Below are 26958 nucleotides of genomic sequence, written 5' to 3'. Positions count from 1 at the left end.
CAGACGACTCCCAGGTGACGGGGACCCCCACCTTCTCCCCGGTGGCGTCCCCCCACAAGGGCCTCCCGCCCCGGCCGCCGTCCCACAACCGGCCCCCGCCGCCCCAGTCCCTGGACGGCCTGCGCCACCTCCACTACACGCGCATGGACTACGACAAGTCCCCCATCAAGCCCAAGATGTGGAGCGAGTCGTCGCTGGACGAGCCCTACGAGAAGGTCAAGAAGCGCTCGTCCCACGGCAGGTGAGGCCCCAGGGGAGCCCGGGGGGGGGGGGGTCCACTGTGGCCCCCGGAGCAGGGGTCACACTGCTACACACACGCTGTTCCCCTTCTTCAGTGTCATTCAGACGGCGGCCACAGACCATAGAGGAGGTTTTATTTTTATATTATTGAATTATATATAGTTAACAATTATTTGCCGAAGGCGAAGTAAATAGTGGGGGAATAGTTATTATTTTGTAAATACTACACGTGAATACTCCGAAAATAAACAAGATAACACTTTTTCGCCGGGATTTATTTGTTTTTATTAGCGTGACGAGACGAACGTCACGCAGGATCCCGAGTTTGAGATCTCAGTCTCGGGACATTGCCCAATATCCCGAGATAGCGAACCAATCAAATTGCGCCATCTTAGGAGGTTCACGTGTAGCGTATACTAAATAGATATATACCATATAGATATAGATATAAGGCTTCATTCTTGTTTTGTTGTTTTAACCATTGGTATCCTGCTAGGCGATAACGCAGTAAATAAAAACGAATAAAGACGATAAACGCTAAACAGTTGACCTAGCAGCTGCGGTCGCCGCCTCAGCGTTTAATATTGTTTTGTTGATTTGTCCGCCACGCGGTGTTTGTGACTTCATCCATGATGCATTATTCACCCGGCCTCCTCCCTCCCCCCGCCCCCGCCCCCGCCCCCGTCCCCCCGTCCCCCCGTCCCCTCGGACCCCGAAGCCACAGGCGCTTCCCCAGCCCGGGGGGCACAGAGCCAGGGGGCAGCGACTCCCTCCAGAGTAGCCCCGTCAGAAGCCTCCCCGGCTGGAGCTCCCAGTCCAGCATGCCCTCCACCCCCGACCTGAGAACCCGAGCACCCCGCTACGTACACACCACCAGGTCAGAGCCCCCACCCCCCCCCCCGGGAACCGCCCGGGGACACGCGGGACCTGGAGCCTGCCCGCCCCGTGCATGGACGCATGTGAGCCTCTGGCCTCGTGGGACGTGCATGTCACTGCGTAGCTGCTCTGGTGCATCCTGGGAAAAGCCTTACGACGCGTTTGTGTCTTTAAAGATAGCTTAAAGGGGACATATCGTACCACCAGGTGTGAGTGTGATTAGCCGTTAGAAGCTGTTTCGAAAACCTGCCCCTTCTGACATCACTAGTGGGCGTGTCCACCTAGATCTGTGCTGATAGATCAGTCTACCAGCCTACCCAGTGGACTGAAGTAAACGTTGCTCATCTATCCAGCACACATCTAGGTGGACACGCCCCCTAGTGATGTCATATGGGGCAGATTTTCGAAACGGCTTGTAACGGCTAATCACACTCACACCTGGTGGTATAATATGTCCCCTTTAAAGATGAATGACAAAGTTCCTTATTGGAGGTTCATTTGGGTAAAGGTCGTTAATTCTGATCCGTCGGGTCCGAGTAAAGACATTGAGAACATTAAGTTACGAACTATCAAACACACATTCATTTTATTTCATTCCACTTCATACTTTGAGCAGGATGTTTGTGAGATGTTAGAGTGAGATTCAATCATTCATGAACTGCCGGGTATGAGCGATGAGTGAAACACTGATCTGACCCGAAGTCTGACTGGTGCAGAAGTGCATTAAAGTGCAAGTGGAAATGACATTACAAGAAACAAAGGCATGAGGCAACATAAGCTATACAAAGGTCAATCCCTTTTAGGTTGCGTGTGTGTGTGTGTGTGTGTGTGTGCGTGTGTGTGTGTGTGTGTGTGTGTGTGTGTGTGTGTGTGTGTGTGTGTGTGTGTGTGTGTGTGTGTGTGTGTGTGTGTGTGTGTGTGTGTGTTTTTGTGCATGTGTGTGTGTGTGTGTGTTTGTGTGTGTGTGTGTGTGTGTGTGTGGGCGTGTGTGTAATGCAATGCATGTTAATATATAGCCGACATGCAATGTATTCTCAGTTGTAGCTCAGCTACACCACTTCCATACCTCAGTGATGTAATGTTTCCCTCCCTCCCTCCCTCCTCACTCCCCCCTCCTCCCCCCCTCCCCCCCCCCCCCAGGTCTGTGGACATCAGCCCCACCCGTCTGCACAGCCTGGCCCAGCACTTTAGGAACCGCAGCTCCAGCCTGGAGTCCCAGGGCAAGCTGCTGGCCTCGGACCCCGGGGCCTCCCACCCCCGGCCCCCGGGGGGCGCTGTGACGGGCAGCCCCGACTTCTTCCTGGGCCCCGGCCGCTCCAACGGCTCGGACCCCCTGGACGACTGCTCGTCCTGCACCAGCCACAGCAGCTCCGAACACTACTACCCCGGGGGGGGCGGGCCCCTGGCCCCCGGGGGCAACCCCAACTACTCCACGCTGGGGGAGGACTCCCCCTCCAAGGCGCGGCAGCGGCAGAGGCAGCGCCACAGGTGGGCGCCGGCATGGCTATATTCTACATAATATATCTATATTCTATGTATTATATTCTATATATTATATCTATATTCTATATATTATATCTATATTCTATATATTATATCTATATTCTATATATTATATCTATATTCTATATATTATATCTATATATTACATCTATATTCTGCATAATATATCTATATTCTATGTATTATATTCTATATATTATATCTATATTCTATATATTATATCTATATATTATATCTATATTCTATATATTATATCTATATTCTATATATTATGTCTATATATTATATCTATATTCTATATATTATATCTATATACTATATATTATATCTATATATTATATCTATATTCTATATATTATATCTATATTCTATATATTATATCTATATATATCATCTATATTCTATATATTATATCTATATTCTATATATTCTATCTATATTCTATATATCATATCTATATTCTATATATTATATCTATATTCGGTATATTATATCTATATTCTATATATCATATCTATATTCTATATATCATATCTATATTCTATATATCATATTTATATTCTATATATTATATCTATAATCTATATATTATATCTATATTCTATACATTATATCTATATTCTATACATTATATCTTTATTCTAGGGCTGGGTGCTGCCAGGTTCCTCACAATTCAATTCCATTCTTTAGGGCTTCATTCGATTCGATTCAATTGCTTCGATATCGATTCAATAATACGTGCAGATGACAAAAATACCTAAATATTTTTTACAATTAAGCATTTCATTGTGCTTTAACTTGCAAAAAGGGAATACACCATTGTATAGTATTGTTCCTGAGCTAAACTTGCAGCATAAAAGTAATAATCATAACATAGACAAATGTAAAAGGGCATGTACATTTAGGCATACTCGCTTCTAGATTATGGAAATAATTAATTAAAAAAAGATTCTGAATCTAAATTGAATCAAGAACAAATAAATTGCTCTGCTCCTCTTATGAGTCAGAGCAGGGGTAGCAGACTTTGGCCACATCCACACCAAAACGATTTTTTGGTGAAACTGCATAATTCTGCTCTTTGTGTTTTTGCTAGTACATTTTCATCGTGTTGACACATGTATTGGACTCATGTGTCCTTGTTCAGCACTGTGTAACCCAGGCTCTGAAGGTTCCTAATTCCTATAAATACAACTTTACCTACTTACCTTCCTCTGAGAGAAGGGTCTATCGCAGGGGTCAGCAACCTTTTCAACATGCAGTGCCACTTTGACATTTTCTCGTTAATGAGTGTGCCTTAAGCAACAATATACAAAAAATGAAGCTGAATTATGACGCAGCGACTAAAAAACATTTCCAGAAGACCTTGAATTATACTATTTTCATAAAGTCCACAAGCAGTCCTCATGCATAAACATTTTAAATGTTTTTTTGGTTGTTATATTTGCAACATGGGCTTACAAATTATAATTACATATGTCCCATCTTAAAACACCATTTTCAGAAACTCATTCAAAAACATATTTGCACTGGGAGGAAATGCCCAAAACAGAATAAAGTGAAAAAAATAATCGGTAGTAATGATTATGTTGCCGCATTGTGCTGTGAATTTTTTTAATAATGATTTTTTTCTTTTTTTTTTCTTTTAAGTGTGCCAATGATTATGCTGCCCCGTGCCAGTGGTGGCACGCGCGCCTAGGGTTGCCGACCCCTGGTCTACCGGGTTTAACTCTCCCTCCGTCCCCCCCTCCAGGTCCGCGGGCCACCTGGGCTCCTCCAACTCCGGCTCCATGCCCAACCTGGCGGCCAAGAACGGCTGCGGCAGCGGCGGCGGCGGCGCGGGCGGCGGCGGCGGCGGCTCGGCCGGCGGCCACCACGGGGTCTACATGCACAGCCAGTCGCAGCCCTCCTCCCAGTACCGCATCAAGGAGTACCCGCTGTACGTGGAGGGCAGCCCCAACCCCGTGGTGGTGCGCAGCCTGGAGAGCGACCAGGAGGGCCACTACAGCGTCAAGGCCCAGTTCAAGACCTCCAGCTCCTACACGGCGGGGGGGCTGTACAAGGAGACGTGGGGGGCGGGCGACGACGGCGCCGCCGAGGGCGGCGGTGGCGGTCGACTCACGCCGTCCCGCTCGCAGATCGTACGGACTCCCTCGCTGGGGCGGGACGGGGCGGGCGGAGGGGGGACGGCAGGGGCGGGGGGCCGGGTGGCGGTGTCGGACGAGCTGCGCTGCTGGTACCAGCGGTCGTCGGGGAGCCTGAAGGAGAAGGGCCACTCGCACTCGGGGTCCAACGCGTCGGAGACGGGCTCGCAGCAAGGCACCCTGGGACACGGCCGCGGGAGCCGCGTGGGGACGCTGTCCAGGTGCTCGCCAGGTGAGCGCCTTCGCCGCCCCCCGGTGCATGCTGGGAGTTCTGGGCCCTGACGGGCGATCCGTCACATATTAGGACATCGCCTACACATTTCTGCATTTAGTCGTTTAGCTCTCGACTTAAGGGACCCACAAGTGAGGCTGGTACTGGTTATGGGTCAGGGCCCGGGTAGGAGACTAACCTACTAGTTTAACCCACTCAGTTAGATAATTAGGACACCTGCAAAATGTCTATTGGAGTTGAAACCAAAAAAGTGCTGCGCAACCTAATTCAAAGAACAACGGTACCGAGTTCAGAGTGGCTATGTTAATATTTTCCTTTGTACTAGTTAGGTAGTGCAAGCAGTTAGATGTATAGTAGTTACATCACGTTTCAAAATTCTGTATGCATACCCTAATACTAGTGGTTTCTAGGTCGCTAGAGTTAGTTAAAATACAGCTGATTAATACAACAAAACAGACAATGTAATAGATGGAAGTAACTAAAGATGAAAGTCATCTAAAATCTGGTCATTGTTGGTATAACTATGGTATAAGCAGAAATAAACCAGCACGTAGTATCTTGATAAAATGGTGAAAATGGTAAAATGGTGGTTCTAAGGTTATTTGCTATACCCAGTTTATTTGTCACTTAGTAATTGAATAAATCAGCCGAAACAAATAAAGTTGTAAAACTATCGCGAGGTTTGTTAGAAAGATTACAAACCCAGTTGTATTTACAAATTCAGTTTACTTCTTACTATTGCAGGAATCTATTGGCTGTATGTGCCACAATTGGGGAGACATATTCACACCCCACAAAAAGCAGTGCCCCGTGTGAGGGTCGAACTCACGACCTTCAGATTATGAGACTGACGCGCTGCCTACTGCGCCAACGAGGCCTGGGAGTGTGCTCAGTGGACTGTGATTTTTGGACCAATCAGAAAGGTCCTGCACTGCAAGTACCAGCCCAGAGGTCCCTGACCCTTGGGGAAGTCCTGGGGACACTTTTGGGGTTGGGTACTGTTCCCAGAACTATTTTTAAACCCTGGTTAAAAACACTTAGTTCCTGCAAAGATTCCTATTTGTGGGGTAAAGTTCCTGCGGTGGAAAGGCGGCTTAATCTAGTGAAGTTTGGTCTACTAACCGGGCTGAGGTCCTTAAAAGGCGCAGATACTTAGTGTTATGAGCGACACCTCTGTAAGAGAGATCTATCGGGCGTTGTGCTAGCTTGCTGACGCCAGATCTTTTGCCCGGAGGTTAGACTTTCCCCGCACCCCACGAAAAGCAGTGCCCCGTGTGAGGGTCGAACTCACGACCTTCAGATTATGAGACTGACGCGCTGCCTACTGCGCCAACAAGGCCTGGGTTCACTATGATTTTTTGACCAATCATAAACGTCCTGCACTAGAAGCCCCAGCCCAAAGTTCCCGGAACCTTTTGGAATGTCCCAGGGACTTTTCCGGTGGGGTAAAATAATGTACCCGGAACTTCTTCTAGACCCTGGTTCCTGTGGTGGACAGACACTTAGTTCCTGCAAAGGTTCCTGGTTCTGGTGTAAAGTCCCTGCGGTGGAAAAGCGGCTTAATCTGGTGAAGTTTGTCCTTTTATCCTCTGGTAAATCAAAGGTGGGGATAATTAGTGTTGTGAGCGCCACCTGTGTTAAGGCCTAGTCACGGTTCCACGTTGACGATGCAAGGCAATGCCCAGGCAGTCGCTTCGACGCAGTTGTGAACCTGTTTTGGGTCTGCGTCAGGTCTACGTCGGGTTGCAATTTCTGGGAGGCGCACGTCTGGCCCTTGCGGTGGACGTAAGGAGGGTCCGCAAGGACGTCAGGGGCCCGTAACCCCCTGGCGTGCAACAATAACTAAGGCTTTAGTCCAGGGGTTCTCAAAGTTTTGACAGCTGAGGGCCAAATTAGGAACCAAAAATTTGACTGAGGGCCGCCAAAGGATAAAGAAATTGGCGGGAAACGCCGTCAGCATCCCAGTGGTGTAAAAAACATTGGCACCGTGGACCTCTGGGAGTGAGGTCAAGTGAGGTCTAAATCACGGAACTGAGGTTCATCCTTTCAAAGTAATGTACAGTCGGATTAAAACTAACAAATGTAAAAGGATTTAATTGAAAGCCGAGCAAAAAGAGGCGACTTTTTATTGTGTTATAATTTACATCTGTATGTCATGGCTGGCCGCCAGAAATGTTTCTGCGGGCCGCCATTGGCCCGCGGGTCGCACTTTGAGAACCAATGCTTTAGTCCCACTGCGACAGCATTGTGAGAAGGGAAAATCGGTTGTCGTCCTTGAATACTAATGCAGTAATCTATTGCCTGGAAGTTCAACGTCCCCCCCCCACAAACAAAAAGCAATGCCCCGTGTGAGGCTCGAACTCACGACCTTCAGATTATGAGACTGACGCGCTGCCTACTGCGCCAACGAGGCCTGGGAGTGCACTCAGTGGACTGTGATTTTTGGACCAATCAGAAAGGTCCAGCACTGCAAGCCCCAGCCCAGAGGTCCCTGACCCTTGGGGAAGTCCTGGGGACACTTTTGGGGTTGAGTACTGTTCCAAGAACTATTTTTAAACCCTGGTTAAAAACACTTAGTTCCTGCAAAGATTCCTATTTCTGGGGTAAAGTTCCTGCGGTGGAAAGGCGGCTTAATCTAGTGAAGTTTGGTCTACTTACCGGGCTGAGGTCCTTAAAAGGCGCAGAAACTTAGTGTTATGAGCGACACCTCTGTAAGAGAGATCTATCGGGCGTTGTGCTAGCTTGCTGACGCCAGATCTTTTGCCCGGAGGTTAGCCTTTCCCCGCACCCCACGAAAAGCAGTGCCCCGTGTGAGGCTCGAACTCACGACCTTCAGATTATGAGACTGACGCGCTGCCTACTGCGCCAACGAGGCCTGTGTGTTTACCCAGTGGAGGGGGAAAAACCCCAGTCTGAGTGTGTAACCTGATCTCTGAGCCACCCCCCCCCCCTCTCCCCCCGGGGGCTCTGTGTCACCATGACCACCACGCCCCAAACCTCAGTGTGAGCCGGAGTCGGAATGCCAAAGGAATCCGACCCGTGACCTCGACCTCTTTGGTGATTCTGGAGCTGGAATTAGACAGACTTTCTTGTTACTTCCACCGCCGCGTTGTTCAATACTTGATCCTGATTGGTTAAAAACTTTCCATGGTTGTGCATTTTTTTTTTCAAAGACCCAGTTGACTTTTAAAAGTTCAATGGGCTGCAAATCCAAAATTAAAAACAACAGTCAAGCAGAACCATCGACCAGATGTTTCCTCGACAACGCAATTTTTTTTGGTCTCAAAGCAGCAATATGCTCACAGCATTAGTTACTTATGATGAGAGAAACGTATATATTTGTTGGTTACTGTGGTAATGTGCTGGAATGAACTCTCTGAGGAGCCGGTTATTGGAGAGAAATGTACTCTGTCGTTGGTAGCAAACTGGGCTTAACCTCGGCCACATCAACGTCGTTCATTACTTTCCAATACCAACCCCCCCCCCCATGTGGTTTAACTCTTACATACTTCCCCAGTACTGTTTGAAATGATGGGTACATATAGAAACTAGTACGTTTAGGTGTCGGGTTGGAGAGCAGCAGCTACAGTTGGAGTTTAGGAAAGCGACGATAAAGCATCCAGTCCGTCCGTGTATCTGTTGCTATTTGTTGTAAATGGTGAAGGTGAATCTGTTGTTTGTTTTCTGTGTTTCATGAGGTTTGGTGTGTTTCTCTCTCCGTAGCTGCCTCCCCACACAGTCAGAGGAGTATGACTCCCTCCAGCGAACTGGCGGCCACGCCCACTCCCCCTTGTAGCCCACAACACATTCTCAACTGGCAGAGCGGGTAAGACCCACACGCTGACACACACACACACACACACACACACACACACACACACACACACACACACACACACACACACACAAAACCAAACAAACACACCACACACATGCAGATGCACACACACACACAAAACCAAATCAAACACACCACACGCACATGCACACCCCCACACACACACACACACACACATACGCAAACACACATGCACAAACCACATACGTACACAAACAAACCAACCAATCCAAAAAAGCAAACAGCTTTCTGTCTGTCTGCGTCTGGTTCATGGCCCGTCTAGATGTGGAAACCTCCACCTCAGTATCTATTTCATCTGCCTTCATACTTCTGGTTCCAAGGACTTTTAATTATCTTTACCAACTAAGCCCAAGGAATGGTTTTAATCTGGTCTTTGTTTATTTAAATTTTCTCTCAATCTTTTTCTCATATGTATAATAGGTTCATTCCTTTCGCCTATTTAATTACTTGCTTGTTCATCTGCACGCCACTGTCCTTCTCTCTCTTTCTCTCTCTCTCTCTCTCACCATGACTTCTCTCTTTTTATCTGTTAACTCCTCGGTCCTGCAAATATTTCTTCCTCCCAAATATTCCTAACCCTAATATTCCTCTCTCTCGCACTTTATTCCTGTACTAACCTTTCTTCCGTTGTGTGTGTGTGTTCGTATGCATGTGTGTGTGTGTGTGTGTGTGTGTCCTCTCTCCTGATTTAGAGTTACAGCTGAAAGCTCTCCTACTGACGACGCCAGTCAATCTCACACTCAACCCAGCTCTGATGCATAGAGGTACTGCCTAGGACGCCTCCCCAGACCTAGACGCACACTAAAGCACAATAACCTGGCGATACTAGAGATACCGCAGCGTCGGATCACCACATCCGTAGCCACGAAGCGTTCCCACAGCCAACAAGGCAACCTTATGGCTCTGCTCCACTGATCGTTAGCTTCCGAATGCTGGACTCTACTCGACTCTACTTCCGCTCGCATATTTGGATACAGAATACTGATTGGTCAGAGAGAATGGTTAATAAAAACGTCCCTATGGCGTCATCGTTGCACATCACGGGAAATCCTGCACTACGGCCCCTGTTGTTTGAGATGACCTCACTGCAGCGTCATCACTGTTACGAACACGACACTGAGAGGGTATCATCGGGCGGCACTATCTGCCGTTGGAAACCCGATACCAACAGCCAGTAGAGTGGCGAGTGGCGTAGAGACGAGTCGAGTTGAGCTGGTAATCGAAAAGAAAAAAAAACGCCATTCGACGACCTAGTTTAACCGGTTGCTTATTTGGCACGCCATTGTCCCCCCCCGAAACAAAGGGCTGGAAATAGGAGGGCTCACTATTTGGCTCTCCCTGTCAGAAGAGGGGCTGTACTGGGGGGGGCCTGCGGTCTCTCTATCCTGCATGCTCTCTGCTCTGTGCTCTGCTCGGCGCGGGCCTCTCTCCCGGTCACACGTCTCCGGCTCTCTGCGCCGCACTGCTCCTGAACGCTCACCTCACCGCTCGCTCTGCCGATCCCGCTTTGTGGAACGAACCCCAACAAGTTTGATCAGAGACGTTGTGTTTGACCCCTGACCTCAGGGCGGTCCGTCGTGCCTAAAGGTCTCTTGTGTCCCCCCCCCTCCCAGGTCCTTCGGCGACCGCTGTTTCCCCGGCAGCCCGCTGGGCCCGGAGCTGGCCGAGCCGCAGCCGTGGTACGGAACGGAGCAGGCCAAACCCGGGACCCTGGTCTGAGCCCCTCTGCTGCCCTCGTCCACCTCGGCTACTGCCCCCCCCCCCCCCCCCCCCCCATCACCGCCCCCCCACCCCCCACTGTCCATCACTGCTCCCATCGGCACCACCCGCTGGATGACCACGTCTTTAGAACGCCCCCCTATCTCTCTCTCTCTCTCTCTCTCTCTCTCTCTCTCTCTCTCTCTCTCTCTCTCTCTCTCTCTCTCTCTCTCTCTCTCTCTCTCTCTCTCTCTCTCTCTCTCTCTCTCTCTCTCTCTCTCTCTCTCTCCCTCTCTCTCTCTCTCTCTCTCTCTCTCTCTCTCTCCCTCTCTCTCTCTCCCTCTCTCTCTCTCTCTCTCTCTCTCTCTCTCTCTCTCTCTCTCTGCTCGCTCTTCAGACGGCCGTACTGAGCAGGGGGGGGCTCCTGGGCTTCAGGGACTACTTCATGGGAGGGGGGGGGGGATGAGGGGGGGCAGATAGACAACCAGAGACACTCCGATCTTGAACTTTGACCCCAGCCCTCCCCCCAACCCAACCCCGAACTCGTTGTGCTTGGTGATCAGAAAGTGCGCCTTTCAACGAGGGCTGAACGTTAAGAGAGAGGAAACGCTTTCTGAGGCAAAAGGCTTCACGAGACACAACACACATATTCACAGACACACCCCCCCCGCTCACCCGGACCCCGTTTTCCAGCGGACCTTTGACCTTTGACCTTTGTCCTCTGAGCCTCGACCAGTGCTGCCCACAGGCAGAGGGACCCCTGCTGGAGTTGAGCCACCGTCTTTCTACACACGTCCCGCCCCCATAGCTAGGTTTGGGTTCCCCGTTCAGTCTTTCTTTTTCTTTTTCTTTTCCGTTCCTCCGTGCTTTTCTTTACAATCTGTATGTTCGACATAACGATACGAAAAAACCAAGGTCGAGTTGCTCTGTTTCATGAAGGCCCCCGCCAACCAAAGATCCAGCAGACGGATGGACCCCACAGCAGCTCGGGGCACGTACACCGACCCATCTGACTACCGGCCTACTGGAGGCTAACACGCTAACAGGATGACAACAACAACACGGCTAGCTTCTGTTTGTGGGCGGCTGGATGGCTTTGTGGGAAGGAGGGCTGTAGCAATAACACACGTAGCAGTGCATGCAGTGCATGGGTGAGAAACAGGCTTTGGTACACGATGAAGCACCCTTTGTGGCTCGGAGACGAAAGCCTGTTACTGCAGCGAAGGGTTTGGGCTGGCAGTAAACGCTCATTTGTCTGTGTGTGTGTGTGTGTGTGTGTGTGTGTGTGTGTGTGTGTGTGTGTGTGTGTGTGTGTGTGTGTGTGTGTGTGTGTGTGTGTGTGTGTGTGTGTGTATGAGTGTGTGTGTGTGTGTATGAGTGTGATTTAGGGCTGGGCGAATAATCAAATTGTGACCGCGATTTTGATTTTAGCTTCAAACAATCACAAAATTAACATAATCACGTTTTTTTATGTTATATAGAAAGGGCAGAAAAGCTGGATACATATCTGTATTTTATATTAGATTGGAACCTTTTCTTTTTGACCATTTTGTGTCATTTTTAAGGGGAAATTTCAAAGATCTCAGTTCCAAAGTTATTTTTGGCAAGAGACATGCTGAATAAATACAACATGTTTTCAAACTCAAAAATAATCGTTTGAATAATCGTGATTTCAATATTGACCTAATTAATCGTGATTAGGATTTTTCCGATAATCGAGCAGCCCTAGTGTGAGTGTGTGTGTCTCAGCGGTTTGTGTATATTGTCTATGTTTTGTGTTTCTGGATCTGTTCAGGCATCTGGGACTCTGTGGGGAGGAGACATCATGGAGAACATCTCTTTCATTGTACTTAACTAAATAAAAAAAAGCAATTGACAGCCCCTTATACAAACATATATTAGTGTTCACAGAAATGTTAAGTCAGTCATTGAGTCGTAGAACGAGACTGGTATTGCGATGCAGAGTGCAGTAGGCTCTTGAAAATCGGACTACACATTTGCCCCTCTGTCTGTGGGTCACTCTGTTGGTCTGTCTTTCCATTTGCTAGTCGTCTGTACACATCATCTGCAGGTCAGTGCAGGAAAACAGTCGGTTGATCCTGAAAGTCTAGGCCCGGTCAACTGTATAATCACAGTGCTCTGACCCAGACACACACACACCCACACGCACACATAGTCTGACTAGCACGACACATGATTATAGTTGAAGCACATACTAATGTTGGCTTATCAGTGCCAAAAAAGGTTGGTGCTTCAAGCTTGTACTGTCATTAAGGATACAAACGTGCCCGTTGTGTAACTAAAACAAACAGTCTTATCATTACCTGGTATTAAACCCAAGTTTATTTGCGTACGGGAAACATTGGTTCTCCCTTTGGTTTTGAAGCACAAGACAAACACAGTTTTAGTGGTCAGGGAGGCATCTCTTAATGGGGTTGAACGCATTGCTGTGAGCTCCAACTTAGGCCTACGACTTAATTTAGTGTTGATGCAAATCCTGACCTCAAAGGGAATTAAGAGCACACTTAGTTTGAAAACGGCGCATGAAATCGGCCGAGCTCCCCTCAAACGAAAACATAATTTTGCATGGTTTCACCCACGAAAGATAGTGACTCATGCTTTATGGAAAATCCTTTGCACCCATCCCTAAGATATATATTATGGTCTGCTTTCACCCGATTTCACAGCACTGACACAGGAGAGCCACCGGCCTGTTTGTTTCTCAACGTGTCCCACGTGTCCTTGTTGTAAAGCGTGTGTCATCCTGTCCGTGTTCCTCGACCCAGCGTGAGACGTTGGGACCAGACTCTGCATGGCTGGTTCTGTTTGACTTGTCCCGCAAGTGCTCTGTGAGATGACTTAGGTAGTTAGTAAAAAAAAGAAAAAGGAATGAAGCCCCCCCCAAAATGGACTGCTGCGACGGCCCCCCACCCTCTCGCAGCCCCCCCGCCTCAGAGCCGCAGCACCCATGCATCCAGCCCCCCCCCCCCCGTAGAGACCACTGTCTGCCATGAACCCGTGCATGTCCTGCCAGGCAAGCTAGAGATAAGCTCCGCCCCCTCCTCTGCCCGCCCCGCCCCCAGCCCCGCCCCCCAGCCCCGCCCTCTAAAAGTTATCCAGCATCTGCCTTCTCTGCTCCACAACGAGCGCGTCTTTATACACTATTCGAACCTTGACCTTTGTCCTTGTGGTGAACTCTGACCTCTGAGCTCAACGTGATGAAGTGTGATGTACTGTCCCTCCCTTTAGGTCTAAACATGCCATACTTTCTGTACTTTATAGCGACATATGAGGGTGTTTTTTTTATATATATATATATATATAGTCTGAGAAAAGGATAAAACTAACTTTTATCAGTCTTTTTCCGTATGTATGGAGGGACGCCGTACGGTTTTGTGGGGGTTTTTAACATTCACCACTGTTTTAACAATACCCCATTTTATACGAAACCAGTATTGTTTGTTTGATTTCTGACATCGTAACAACCCTTTCAGGTGCTACAAAATGACCAGTTACTGCTAAGTCACGTAGGAGTTAGACTACCCTTCAATGTAAACTATAGATTCCAAACCAGATGTGCAGAACCAAGCTTATTTTAACTTACAGTTTAATAGTAGAAGACTTATTCTACCAAACAATAGAGCATGTAACCAGATTTGATCACTTCTGTTGAACTGTAACCAGACATCAATGGTGTTGTAGGTTTAAAAAAATGTGGAATTGACAAAAAAAATAACTAAATTCCACAGTTAATTTATTCATTTTTTCTATTAAGAATTTGTATAGTAACTTTACATTTTTCAAAACTGTGTTGTTGGCAACTGATAATGAATTTTCCAGATGAGAAGACTTGGTGGTTCTTGAGATTATGAAAATAAATTATTGCTGAATGTTCTCAATATGCAAATGTAATTATTTTCTGTGTGTGCGTGTGTGTTTGTCTCAGGGGTGTGTGTGCACCGGTGGTCACTTGAGTAATCCTGCTCTCCAGGTGATCCTGCGTCATTCATCGTCACTTCGACCAACCCCCTTCGCTCGTTACTCATTACTGACTCATTCTTTGAAATGCTAACTTTATCTCACTAGCATTGTCTGGCTCGCTTTATCCCGGCTCTGAGTCAGTGAAGCCAGATCCCAAATCAAAGGAGGCTCCAAGAGCACTCCCTCTCAGCGTCGACACACTCACCCACACATCGTCTCACACAGGCCAGCATTCGTATTACAAATGGTTCACAAGGGATTCCCACACCCACCTAAAGACTATCCTTTACAACCCGGCGTCTCAAAAAAAGAATGATTTGATTCTATTAAAACCATTAATGAGTTGAGAAAAAAAGGCATATACATGCAACAGACTGTGTGTGTGCTTTTGTTTGTGTGTGTGGGTTGTGTATCTGTATTTGTATGTCTGTGTTGTGTGTGGATGTATTTGTATGTGTGTGTGTTGTGTGTGGATGTATTTGTATGTGTGTGTGTTGTGTGTGGATGTATTTGTATGTGTGTGTGTGTGTGTGTGTGTGTGTGTGTGTGTGAGTGTAAGGATGTTATGTGTGTGGGTGCATGTATTATTATTTATGTGTATGTGGTGTGTGTGTGCGCGTGTGTATGTATGCATTTATGTGTGTGTGTTTGTGTGGATGTATTTATGTGTGTGTGTGTGTGTGGGGGGGGGGGGGGGGTAGTGTGCGTAGTGGGTTACAACACAGAAGAGACCTCTGAACATTCTATCATGAAGTGTATATGCAAGAAGTGATTTGTGAACTCCAGAAACACAAAGATGCTGCTCGATTGAGTAAGAGATCGACTCTTCCCCTGGCCCCTCCTTCATTTCCTCTGCCTCATACATTTTGCTAGCGGACCTCTCTCTCCCCCTCTACCTCCCTCCCTCCCTCCCTCCCTCCCTCTCTCTCTCTCTCTCTCTCTCTCTCTCTCTCTCTCTCTCTCTCTCTCTCTCTCTCTCTCTCTCTCTCTCTCTCTCTCTCTCTCTCTCTCTCTCTCTCTCTCTCTCTCTCTCTCTCTCTCCCCCTCTCTCTCTCTCTCTCTCTCTCTCTCTCTCTCTCTCTCTCTCTCTCCCTCTTTCTCTCTCCCTCCCTCCCTCCCCTTCTCCCTCTCTCCCCCTCTCCCTCTCTCTCTCCCTCCCTCCCCACAGTGTTCTCGTAGCTTCGCTGCCAAGCGGAGGACAGCTGGAAGCTGTTAACCCTGTATGCCGTGAGAAACTGGTTCCTTCTTACACTCTTACACATCTCTCTCTCACTCACTCACTCTCTCTCTCTCTCGTGCTCTAGCTCTCTCACACACACACATATACACACACACGTTTGTGTGTGTATATGTGATATGTGATTAGCCAGGGGTACAACTCTTTTGCCTCATGTCCAGCCTACCTGGACACGATTGAAAAGCTCTGCTTAAGCCGATTAATGTGAAAGGCGCAGGGTTGAACTACAAACTCTCTGCTGGACTAAATGGTCTTGCATCTCTTTCGAGTTAATTATTACGATATTTTCGATATTTTGAGTTGTTTCTGGATAAGTAGGTGAAACATCTTCGGTATCCTATAGATTAAGTTGAGAGGACTTTTGTGGGTTTAGGTATCTTCATCAAATCTGGGCCTGTGAAATCCTCTGAGACCCTCACTCGGAGGGGCTTCGAAAATAAACTGGACATGACTATTTATGACTCTGGGGGACTTTTTAGATTGCAAAGTATTTGACCTAAATGTGTTTTGTGTCATACAGGAGCTAAACAGATGATGACTGCCCTCTAGTGGTACTCTTTACAGAGTGGGTTGTAATTCATTCATTCAAGAACAGCCCATTTCCATTTGCTTGTCATGGCACAACATCGTTTTTTTATTTTGAGAGATGGAAACGTGGAGTGGTTTTATAATTGATGATATTTTTTCACCATAACTTACAAACTGTTCATTTCTCCCTCTTTGGCTGTTCTGTAAACATGTATCTAGTTGTTCTATTGCTCTTGTCCTGCTCAGCCCTGTCACTGTGCAGCCTTGGCACCTCCCCCCCGCCCTGGCCTCGTAGCACCACCGAGACCCCGCCTGCGCCCCCACACGCACCCAGGGGCCACAGAGTCCTCTTGAAGAGCTGGATCTAAAGGCCGAGGTCCGCTTGCTCCAGTAGCGGAGATGTGCCGTTATCGAGATGCTGCCGGAAACAAGAAACAACCAACAAGATCAACACACACCAGTGACCTCACAGAGTACCTTCTACTGCTGCAATTCAACTCTATAGATCGCTGTGTCTGACTTTAGTTTAGGGGGATACCGACCTATGTTAGGGGCTGTAGGTCATAGAGGTGTTGTTTAGGGGGGTACTGACCTATGTTAGGGGCTGTAGGTCATAGAGGTGTTGTTTAGGGGGGTACTGACCTATGTTAGGGGCTGTAGGTCATAGAGGTGTTGTTTAGGGGGGTACTGACCTATGTTAGGGGCTGTAGGTCATAGAGGTGTTGTCTCGGGGGGTACTGACCTATGTTAGGGGCTGTAGGTCGTAGAGGTGTTGTCTCGGGGGTACTGACCGGGGTTAGGGGCTGTAGGTCGTAGAGGTGTTGTCTCGGGGGTACTGACCTGTGGTACTGGGCCGTAGGTCTGAGAGGTGTTGTCTCGGGGGTACTGACCTGTGGTACTGGGCCGTAGGTCTGAGAGGTGATGTCTCGGGGGTACTGACCTGTGGTACTGGGCCGTAGGTCTGAGAGGTGTTGTCTCGGGGGTACTGACCTGTGGTACTGGGCCGTAGGTCTGAGAGGTGTTGTCTCGGGGGTACTGACCTGTGGTACTGGGCCGTAGGTCTGAGAGTTGGGAGCGCTGTAGCGACGTAAACCCCTCCAGGTCAGAAACAGGGTGTAGAGGGACGCCAGCAGACACAGCCCAGTGAAGGTTATAGCGCTGCCCTCTGCTACACGCGATCCAATCCGCTGGCAGGAGGCAGAACAACAGACAACAGCGTTACTTTTAGATCCTCAAACACAGTAGAACTAAATATGTCCAACAATCGAAATGTGATCTTCATTTATGCAATGTTCCCCATAATATCAAAGTAGATAGTCGATTGGGAAGGCTATATCATGCATCTTTTCTTCCAGCACTTTGAGACTTTGGGGCGGTACAGCAGCACGGTTCCGTACCTGATGGCTTGTCTTGAGAGCTACTGCGTGCACAGAGTTCACAGCGAAGGACAGCAGAGCACTGAATCCCAGCAGGAAACTGAAGAGGTTGAGGACCATCAGTGCGGCCACCTGTCCACAATAATGACAGATAGATGGATAGATCATTTGATCGATTACACATGCAAACACATGATACAATATAATGTATTACAATAAAAGGGAAGAGAGAAGAGACTTCAAGGCTTTACCCGCATTTTGGTCGGTTTCTTGGGGAGAAGTAAAGCCAAAGCCCCTGTGCCTAGATACTGGAACAGAGAAACATGTTTGTTGATTCTTGTTTTGCTGAATCGATGCATGATCTGATCAGTGACTAATGGGCACTGGGGTCCTCTCTTTGAACGACCCCTCTGCGCGTTATAAACGACCTTACAAACACGCTGGACCACACCGGCATGGTCATGCTCATGGAGCAGTTGAAGCTCACACAGGAATAGGTAACTGTGGATAGTATGCAGGCCAGGGCAGAGACCGCCTGAGTCGCCTGGATGTGAGATAAAGTGGGACATCTTGTGTTCAAATAGACTTAGATTCCATTTTCTGCATTCAAGATTCATGAGAAGTAGGACTGTACAGAAGTAGGACTGTACAGAAGTAGGACTGTACAGAAGTAGGACTGTACAGAAGTAGGCCTGTACCCCAGTGACACAGACTCTGCTGCCAACCACCGTCCCGAACCAGCGGCGGATCCTCGCGTCTCTCAGGTCCCCCTCATCGCTGGCTTCAGGAGGCGGCCGCTCACTCTGAGTCTCCCTGACGAACACCTGATACAAGCCTTCCTGGAACATGTTCTGAGTCATCCTTTATAATAAAAACTATGATCAGAATGCATAAATAAAAAAAATAATAGCTGTTTGTGCCTGCTCACACATTAACAATAAACTTAGGGGTACACACATATATTTGTCATTTTGCAATTTAATTTAGTTTTGACAATGTAGCACAATGTTGGATCTTACCTTCCTCGTTGTGCCGGATTTTATCCAGACGCTTTCATATTTAAAACAAGACCAATATAATGGCGGAAACTATAGGGTTTTCAACAAAGATGTTGAAATGTTGCTTATAGATTTGGTTTGATCCTGCAGTTTCCTCACTTCCTCCACGTCTTCTGTGTATTCCTCACAGCCACCAGTCCTGGAGATAAAGAGAGAGAGAGCTCTCAAGGAAGTTTAAAGTTCACATAATCCACATGGCACACGAGTACACTTCGGAGAATATAGAATCCATGATGCCTTGATGGTATTTGAAAGACTTTGAAAACTGCTTAGCTATGCTTGCCATGACATTATACAGCTAGTTTCACTTTATTTCACTTCACAAATCACAGAAAGAAGTAGTAACCTTTACCCTGATCTCTCTCTCGCTCTCTCTCTGATTAACTCAACCACTCTCTCTCTCACTCCTTCCAAGGGTTGGCTAGTTAATGGTTATTCATAATGACTGTGTTTGTAATCTCATGCTCCTCCCAGGTTGAATCCGCCTTCATTAGAATATCAAAGAGTTACAATGATAAAAGTAAAAGCAGCAATGCAGTAATTACGGGGAGGTTAAATATTGACAACACTGAAACAAAGTGGTCCAAAGACTTTTTACAGACACAATATAATTTAATAAAGAACATCTGACTAGGGTTAGGGTAACCCTAACCCTATGATACAGGCCCCTAGTATATAGCTAGAGAAAGAAAATCCATATTTTTCTATGTAGACCATAGTGTGTCTTATGTGACGGTTACTGTGATAGCTTTACTAACGTGCTGACCTTAATTTGAGTAAGGTCACAAACAATCTAAGTTGAGACAATAAAAGGATGATCTGTTGATCACCATGGTGACAAGACCAAAGTTGTATTCTGACCTTTAACACGAGCAGTAAGCCCGGTGTTTGAACACCCACACCCAGTATTATTCTGTGTCGGTGTCATCAACCTCCCGGCCACTCCCGGCCAGTATAGGTGCGGCAGCGACCTCTAGTGGTACACAGTGGAACCAGCCTCTGGTCGTCCTGCTCTCCCTGCGCTGGGGGAGGTGAGAGGGCTGAGGGGGCACAGCGAGCCTGAGCTCCAGCCTACCCCTTAGCAGGAGATTACCAGCAGGTAGTGGCAGGGGAAAGCCATGGGCTCGGAGACTGCCGGATCTGGAAGGAGGAAACATCATATTATAGCATTTGAATGACTAGGAAATTATGACACAATGCCGCTGTAGAAAAAGTCAAACATCTATTACCAATTCCAAATTTGACCGATTTTAAATTTCAAATCGCTGGGAGGAAGGACTCCTTTGATTATTAACCATCAACAATAAACGGTTGGATAATCTGTTGATTCAAAGGATTATTACTAGTTACTAATCGACTACTCATTGAATTGGTTTCTGTAGGAAAGAAATAAATACATTTCAAATATACATTGTCAGATGTGAATCTGAGGACAAACGACAATCTAAATGGGATCAATCAGTTACGTAGATGTAAATCTTACATAGTAAATGTAAACATAAAATACATGTTTACGTTCACGCTCTCAGGGGCTGCAGGGGGTGCATCAACTACCCGTTTACTTACCAATTAAATGTGAACATGTGCTCGCTTTCAATTCTGTTTGTTAGTAGCTACAGAGACTTAGAAAATAACAGACATTATGGTTCATACTTTACTTTATTGAAACTCAAAAAAAGGAATAGATAAAAGCTTATCCTGTAAACATTTTTAATTAAAAAAGAAAAATGATTGTCCAATTGCATCAAATGGTCCAACGCGCATGAGCATATTCTTTGGTGGCCGCACTTCACAGCGGGCAGCTCTGGTTTCTTTGTGCCATAAGGGACTGGTCTCATCCCAGTAAAAGGTTGATGGAGCATCGTGGCTCAAAAATGTTGTGGCTCCTTAACTAATTAAGTCTGCACATAGATGACACGTATATTACAATTAAAAAAGGATCTTGATAACAACCTGTGTCAAATCTGTTACAATGGTAACAATTAAAGCTAGGCGAGATATTTGTGTAATACACACGTACATAAACACAACACGCCACTGTCATGTTAACATAAAAATCAATCTGTTAAAATACAAGGAAATATCCTAGAATATGTGATGGGTCACTGTCTCTGTGTGTGCTGAAGGATCCAGTCCTCTCCACCCCGTGAGGCCGTCTGGTAGAGAGACTACCGGGTCTCCGCTAGCTCTTCTGGGGTTTGCTCAGGTCCGAGTTGAGGTACACCACGGTGGCGGTGACGTCATCCCTGTACATCCGGGCCAGCTCCTCCGGGAGGGCCAACATGGCCGCCAGTCTCTCCGGGCAGAGCTGGCCGCGGTCGCTGGTGCCCAAGGCGTGCCGGATCAGGTGCGTGGCGGCGTTGAGGTCCGTGGGCCGCGTGGCCCGAGCGCGGCGTCTCTGCAGGAGGTCCTGCATCTGACCCAGCTTCAGACGCTGGTCCGACACCGGGGCCTGCAGGGGGCAGCAGAGAGCGACCAGACCGAGGAGGTGAAGGGATCAATATGGAGGAGAAAGGTTTAAAGGTCGTATCAGCGACGTTGGGTGGCGTCTCTTCTGTCGGCGTTTGAAGCGAGATCCCAGACAAACAGAGCCCGCTCACCCCTCCCTTACGTGTTTCGTGCATCCAGTAAAAACGATCGTGAACGCAGCGCCAAACCCCACCACACCCACCCCTGGTCGGTGATTGGTTGGAATACTATTTATTTTGGTTTTGGTTTATACTATAGCATGAGTTAGGAGGATAGAATGTTATTGGCAGTTTTGGGTTACCAGGCAAAATCAATCCAACGTTCTGGCTCCACCCCCCAAATCTAATTGGCGAGTACAGACACCAATAGCCTGAAAGGTAATATAGCTCCGCCCCTAAATGGAAAAGGCATCTACCATAAATGAGCTAGCTCGAAAACAAAGCCAGTGACTGACAGCAGATAAATACCTGCAGGTGCACCCCACTGAGATGTTCTCCGACCAGTTGGACGGCCTGCTGGCTCCCCATCTCGTCCCAGAGGCCGTCGGAGCCCAGGATGAGGAAGCGGTCCTGGGGTCGGAGCTTGTGGTACAGAACCTCCGGCGCGGCGTCCAGGTAGGGAGGAGTCAGGTAGTTGGGCGGCGTGTGGTGGTACATGTTGAGGGAGTCCAGGTCCACGCCCGACTCCAGGCTCTGCAGAACGCTGCTCTGGAGCTCGCGGCTCCACTTGAAGCTCACGTCGCCGAAGGCACGCAGGGGCATCAAGACCTGTCTCACCCCACAAGAACCAGGCAGAACACAGCAGGGGCGTCAAGACCTGTCTCACCCCACAAGAACCAGGCAGAACACAGCAGGGGCATCAAGACCTGTCTCACCCCACAAGAACCAGGCAGAACACAGCAGGGGCATCAAGACCTGTCTCACCCCACAAGAACCAGGCAGAACACAGCAGGGGCATCAAGACCTGTCTCACCCCACAAGAACCAGGCAGAACACAGCAGGGGCATCAAGACCTGTCTTACCCCACAAGAACCAGGCAGAACACAGCAGGGGGCATTAAGACCTGTCTCACCCAACAAGAACCAGGCAGAACACAGCAGGGGCATTAAGACCTGTCTCACCCAACAAGAACCAGGCAGAACACAGCAGGGGGCATTAAGACCTGTCTCACCCAACAAGAACCAGGCAGAACACAGCAGGGGCATCAAGGCCTGTCTCACCCCACAAGAACCAGGCAGAACACTGCGGGGTTATTAAGACCTGTCTCACCTAACCAGAACCAGGCAGAACACGACTTCCGCTGCGCCTTGGTTGTCGATGGGGCACTTCAGATTAGACCAACTAAAACTAATTTCAAGGACCTCAAACACATTTGCAAAACTAGATTAACCAATATAAACACCCACCGTGCCTATTTAGGTAGTGTTGTCTGACATTGATTATGAAAACCTAGTTTTTCAAGAAGTACAGCGGCACAAGCCTACAGTACTCGAGCTATGAGTACACAAGAGGGACAACCCCAGCTGTATCGTATATCTTAATGAAATCGACGGTGGGCCATTTCATTAAGTGTAAGACAAGTATAAGACAATTGGTACTGGAATTAGTCATTCGTTTGCATCTCCGCTCCTTTCCATCCAGTGCGTCTCTCACCCCCAGCAGTCGGTCTTCAGAGACCACCGTGGCCGTCTCCGAGGGGGGGTGTCTGGCCCGGACGCGCTGCAGCTCCTCCGGGTTCTGGGCGTTGTGGTCCCGGGACAGCGGCAGGGCGGTCCAGGAGCCGTCGTCCTCCTGCACCCCGAGCACGGCCCTGCAGTCGCCCGCGTTGGCCACGTGGATCCCCTCCAGGTCCAGGTGGGCCACGCACGCCGTGCAGCCCGTGAACGCCACCTGCAGGCGAGTAGCGCGAAGACGAGGTGATGTGGAGTGGTGCTGCTGCACGATTCATCGAATCGCAATATCAGCTTTGTGATTGTATAACCGCAAAGGCTGAGATTTAATTAAAATAAAAATATGTGCAGAAAAATTAAAAAGATTTAAGTTGTATTTTTTCTTATTTATTCTATTTAGTTGTACTTTTGAGAAGTTTGCACTGCAGAAATGCCTTTGTTTTGAAAAATATATTATTTTTATTATTTATTCAATTTTGTAAAATATTGTTATTTTGATAACAGTACTGTACACATTTTTTAGTTTTTGTATTTTTCTATGCTTGTTTAAGTTTGTATGTTTGAGTTGAGAAATAAACATTTTAAAACGATCAGCAATCTGTGTGCATTTTCCTTGATAACTAAGCAAGTAGACTCATGTCACCATTTGTTTATTACATCGCAATCGCAATATTGTCCACCATAATCGAATCGTGCAGCACTAATGTGTAGGAGCACTGGTTTCAGATCCTTTAACTTTTATTTTGTTTGAAAAGTAGTGCGATTGTGACAAAGTCAACCGTCACATTCCCACCAAAGATAAATAATATAAAAAAGGTGACTTATTATACCACCAGGTGTGTGTGGGATTAGCCTTACAAGCTGAAAATCGGCATCACAACACAGTCTACCACTCTACCCATTGGGCTCAAACGTTACTCATCTATCTAATGGCTATTCAAACTCAAGCCTGCTGGTATAATATGTCACCTTTAACAAAGCCAATGGGGAACCCCCCCGTTCCCATTACCTGGATGGCTGTACTCTTCAGCAGGTCTGAGGAAAGGGGCACTTGGGCCTCAAGAGAGATGTCTGTGTCTAGTCGTTTAAAGGCATAGTCCATAGCTTCTGCTGGGCTGAATACAGAAAATACATCTTCGTTAGGGTCATTCCAACAATGTCAATAGCATTTCCAATCATAAACAAGCTTTGGCATGGTTTTATCTTGTACAGACACGACAACAAACTCAAAGGGCAATGTGCATTTAAGATTTACGTCATTAAGCCCTGACTGAAAACGTAGGGTTTGCTGGTGCATAATATTTTACACTGGATGTCCGATGTATTCCATGTGCAATAGCTACAGTCTAACTTTGCAATAGAGAACGGTCTTGACACGGATAAGATCCAAGTCTTCGTAAACTTAAAGCCCCATCATAACCAATCATCATGTACACTACATAATCAAGAAATGGAGAACGATCACCATGACTTACATCAGGGGTCACCAACACAGCACCCGTGGGCACCCCCAAGGACCGCATGAGGCGCCCGCAGGCCTGTTCTAAACATAGCACAACTCATTCTGGAACAACTCTTTCCCACCTTTTTTAAGTCATTGTTGATAATTATTGTGAGAAATCATTAACATGATCAGTTTCTTCACATAGATTAGTATCATTAATCAATATTAATAATATGTAACTAAAGGCAAACTGGGAAAATTTGTTATTTCAGAAGAGTGTATCAAGCTGGGTGCCCTTCGTGTGACTCAGTACTCATGGAGTAGCTCTCAGGTTCAAAAAGGTTGGTGACCCCTGACTTACATAATATGCTGAGCTTTTTCTTCTCCACTAGAAAAGCATTAATAGCGGAGTTTAATAGCCTGGCTATTGCCATACCAAGTTCGTAGATTAGTTCGTAGATTGAGCTTGGTCTGGGGAGGCTGCTGTCATTTTCTTCAGCACAAGAGGCGTGGTCAACGGGCCTAGTAGTTCAAATGAATCTGTACGCAATTGGCTGCTTGCCGTTGCTTCTCTGTCGTCATTGTGTTAAACGAGCCAATAGCGCGCCAGGGGGGAAAAGCCAACTTGGTGATTGGCTCCCACAAAAACATATCGGAAGAAGAAAGAAGTGTATTGCTCTTCTCCGGAACCGTTCTGCCGGGCGTGATCAAATCGCCGGCAGAACGGGTCGGGGGCTCCCCAGACTAGGAGTTGAACGGAACAATGAGAAGTGAGGAGGAAGAGGAGGAAGAGGAGGTCGGTGTTGACCCCACGCACCTCATGCCGTCGCTGTGCTCCCCGTGGTCCAGCAGCTCCTGCCAGAACACCCGCAGCTGCTCTCTGTAGAAGGAGGCCGACTTCTGGTAGCTGACGTCCCCTCGATGCTTGTACCACTGCAGGACGGCCGGCACCGGACGGCCCTGCTCCATCAGCCACTCCAGCTCCTCCAGGCTCCGCAGGGACATCATCGCTATGGCGACGTAGGACAGAAGCCGCTCGCTGACCGCCTGGGCGCAGGCCCAGCCCCCGTGTCCGTCGAACACGCCGAAGAGCGTTCCTGGCGTCTACACCGTCAGAAATAAGACGGAGTAGTGGGTTAAACATCACGCACTGAATCAGAGTATATGCAGATGTCTGGAGAGGTGTACTGAACATGCCTGTAGGCAGGTGGCAGCACTGTGGCGGTCCTCATTAGGTGTGTTGGCAGCAAGATGGTTGCTCTCAAACTTTCTCACAGCACTGAGACTTCTGCCATCAAACCAAGGGATACTCACAGCCTGAAATACACACACACACACACACACACACACACACACACACACAACTGTGTTTGAAACATTCAATAGCATGATACCAAGAATCTACCGTTTCACTGCATACACAAGGTTGTGTCTATAGTAAGCTCATAGTAATACATGCATTTGTGGGTATTACCTGCTCATTTGCTTGTAAAATGCTGTTGACTTGGATCTGGTTAAGCTGGAAGTCCATATTCTGACGAGTTGAGAGGCTCCGCCCACCTACAGCCCCAGCTGTTGAGCGACCACCGATCTGCATCCACTGGACACAGTTTAACGTTTTGATAGTCATCGGTAACGCTGATCAACTTTTTAAACAAATCGATCAAGAATGCACCTTGAACGATTAGCTAATAGACTACAAAACCTTGCGAAAATGTATCAAATAAGTGAGAAAGTCACCTGCAAAGACGCACTGCAACTAAATGACAACGTGCAGCTTGCAGCTTTTTGGAGGATGCGGGAGCACATCAACCCAGACATTTGATCGTTTGTCTTTGATCTCTATCACAATGGCCAGTCAGTAATCTGTGAGGTGGAGAACAAACATGATAAAAAAAAAAATGAATCATGGCGAAATAGGTCACACAGGGACAACCTCTGGGTAAACCTTCACTAGATCACTACAGCATGTCAAAGGCCTGTTCAACCTGCAGCAGGCTGGCTAACGGTACCAGCGTTAGCTCAAGGCAAAACGAAAGGGACTATTTAGCTAACGTCAACAGTCACAGTATATTCTGATTCAAACCGATTAGGGATTATTGCGGGAACACTGTAGGGACAGAGTAGTCTATGCGCTGGATAATGCAATAGTAAGCCGGTTGTTGGAACAAGTACGTACACATTGGCAGATCAAAGCCGACGCCGGGTGATGCTGTCACTGACTTATCGTCGGCAACGTGTCGATAAGAATCACAAAGGAAAATGCATTTCCTTGGGTAATGAATTATATCTGATAATATATTCTGAAAGGTTAGTCTTCATTCAACAGGACTCAACCCCTGATGACAACTATAAGTTCTCTTTCGACAATGGCTGTCAGTTTACTGACGCACACACTGACCAAAACTCGTCAGGTGGTCCGCTGTCAGCCAATCAAATATGTCCAAAAAAACGGGAAGTAACAATTAGGTGACAGGCGACAGCAGCATGCGCACAAGCAGGAGTTGAACTTCAGACGGGGACACTTGTAATCATACAATATCATATCAATCATACAATACCGTTGTATGTGCATATAATGCATATTCTGTATTTGCTGTTCGTTTTCTTTCCCCCAAGCACATGACATAAGGCCATTCGCACGACA

The 26958-nt window shown here is 47.5% G+C and overlaps 3 protein-coding genes and 4 non-coding genes across 10 annotated transcripts in view; 1 reads left to right on the top strand and 6 right to left on the bottom strand.

The window, feature by feature from the left end:
- Positions 1-10776, top strand: part of frmd4a (FERM domain containing 4A) — a gene marked incomplete in the record, with an annotated part of 59358 nt that extends 48582 nt beyond the window's left edge. The window contains 6 exon segments of the mRNA XM_030367021.1: positions 4-241; positions 959-1117; positions 2257-2604; positions 4370-4992; positions 8716-8818; positions 10465-10776. Coding sequence (XP_030222881.1) covers positions 4-241; positions 959-1117; positions 2257-2604; positions 4370-4992; positions 8716-8818; positions 10465-10570 — 1577 coding nt within the window.
- trnam-cau (transfer RNA methionine (anticodon CAU)) lies at positions 5797-5869 on the bottom strand. Its single transcript has one exon. It is a non-coding gene; the product is annotated as a tRNA-Met (tRNA).
- Positions 6259-6331, bottom strand: trnam-cau (transfer RNA methionine (anticodon CAU)). Its single transcript has one exon. It is a non-coding gene; the product is annotated as a tRNA-Met (tRNA).
- On the bottom strand, positions 7333-7405 carry trnam-cau (transfer RNA methionine (anticodon CAU)). The gene has a single exon. It is a non-coding gene; the product is annotated as a tRNA-Met (tRNA).
- trnam-cau (transfer RNA methionine (anticodon CAU)) lies at positions 7795-7867 on the bottom strand. Its single transcript has one exon. It is a non-coding gene; the product is annotated as a tRNA-Met (tRNA).
- Positions 10777-16372: 5596 nt separating the features above from the next.
- On the bottom strand, positions 16373-19609 carry tmem253 (transmembrane protein 253). 3 transcript variants are annotated; one of them, XM_030367084.1, is made up of 8 exons: positions 19591-19609; positions 18691-18868; positions 18370-18532; positions 18105-18215; positions 17923-17979; positions 17693-17803; positions 17336-17482; positions 16383-16713 (listed from the first exon to the last, which is right to left on the bottom strand). In XM_030367084.1, exons 3-8 carry the CDS (start codon positions 18529-18531, stop codon positions 16660-16662), a joined length of 642 nt encoding a protein of 213 aa, XP_030222944.1. In that variant the 5' UTR covers position 18532; positions 18691-18868; positions 19591-19609; the 3' UTR covers positions 16383-16659. The 3 variants fall into 3 exon arrangements, with proteins under 3 accessions (XP_030222942.1, XP_030222944.1, XP_030222943.1); XM_030367083.1 differs by lacking the exon at positions 19591-19609 and adding an exon at positions 19082-19140; XM_030367082.1 differs by lacking the exon at positions 19591-19609 and having other exon boundaries at positions 16373-16713; positions 18691-19145.
- Positions 19610-20369: 760 nt separating this feature from the next.
- On the bottom strand, positions 20370-26719 carry pdp2 (putative pyruvate dehydrogenase phosphatase isoenzyme 2). 2 transcript variants are annotated; one of them, XM_030367043.1, is made up of 9 exons: positions 26491-26719; positions 26052-26177; positions 25786-25911; positions 25509-25628; positions 25129-25415; positions 23877-23982; positions 22851-23087; positions 21666-21965; positions 20370-21181 (listed from the first exon to the last, which is right to left on the bottom strand). In XM_030367043.1, the coding sequence occupies exons 2-9, from the start codon at positions 26130-26132 to the stop codon at positions 20912-20914; spliced, it is 1527 nt and encodes a 508-aa protein (XP_030222903.1). In that variant the 5' UTR covers positions 26133-26177; positions 26491-26719; the 3' UTR covers positions 20370-20911. The 2 variants fall into 2 exon arrangements, with proteins under 2 accessions (XP_030222903.1, XP_030222904.1); XM_030367044.1 differs by having other exon boundaries at positions 25786-25902.
- Between the last annotated feature and the right edge of the window lie 239 nt (positions 26720-26958).

Source organism: Gadus morhua, chromosome 9, assembly GCF_902167405.1.
Source record: "Gadus morhua chromosome 9, gadMor3.0, whole genome shotgun sequence".
Classification (NCBI taxonomy): Eukaryota; Metazoa; Chordata; class Actinopteri; order Gadiformes; family Gadidae; genus Gadus; species Gadus morhua.
Note: the sequence above shows the minus strand (reverse complement) of the source record. Positions and strands in the feature narration are given on the sequence as shown.

Excerpts from the sequence above, each read along its gene's own strand:
- pdp2 (XM_030367043.1), bottom strand. The coding sequence starts at position 26,132 with ATGTCTGGGTTGATGTGCTCCCGCATCCTCCAAAAAGCTGCAAGCTGC. Across the intron at positions 25,912-26,051 it reads GTTGCAGTGCGTCTTTGCAG|TGGATGCAGATCGGTGGTCG; the intron begins GTGACTTTCTCA and ends AACTGTGTCCAG. Across the intron at positions 21,966-22,850 it reads CTGAAGACCGACTGCTGGGG|GTCTTGATGCCCCTGCGTGC; the intron begins GTGAGAGACGCA and ends GGGGTGAGACAG.
- tmem253 (XM_030367084.1), bottom strand. The coding sequence starts at position 18,531 with ATGACTCAGAACATGTTCCAGGAAGGCTTGTATCAGGTGTTCGTCAGG. Across the intron at positions 18,216-18,369 it reads GCAGAGTCTGTGTCACTGGG|GCGACTCAGGCGGTCTCTGC; the intron begins GTACAGGCCTAC and ends TCTCACATCCAG. Across the intron at positions 17,804-17,922 it reads AGAAACCGACCAAAATGCGG|GTGGCCGCACTGATGGTCCT; the intron begins GTAAAGCCTTGA and ends TATTGTGGACAG.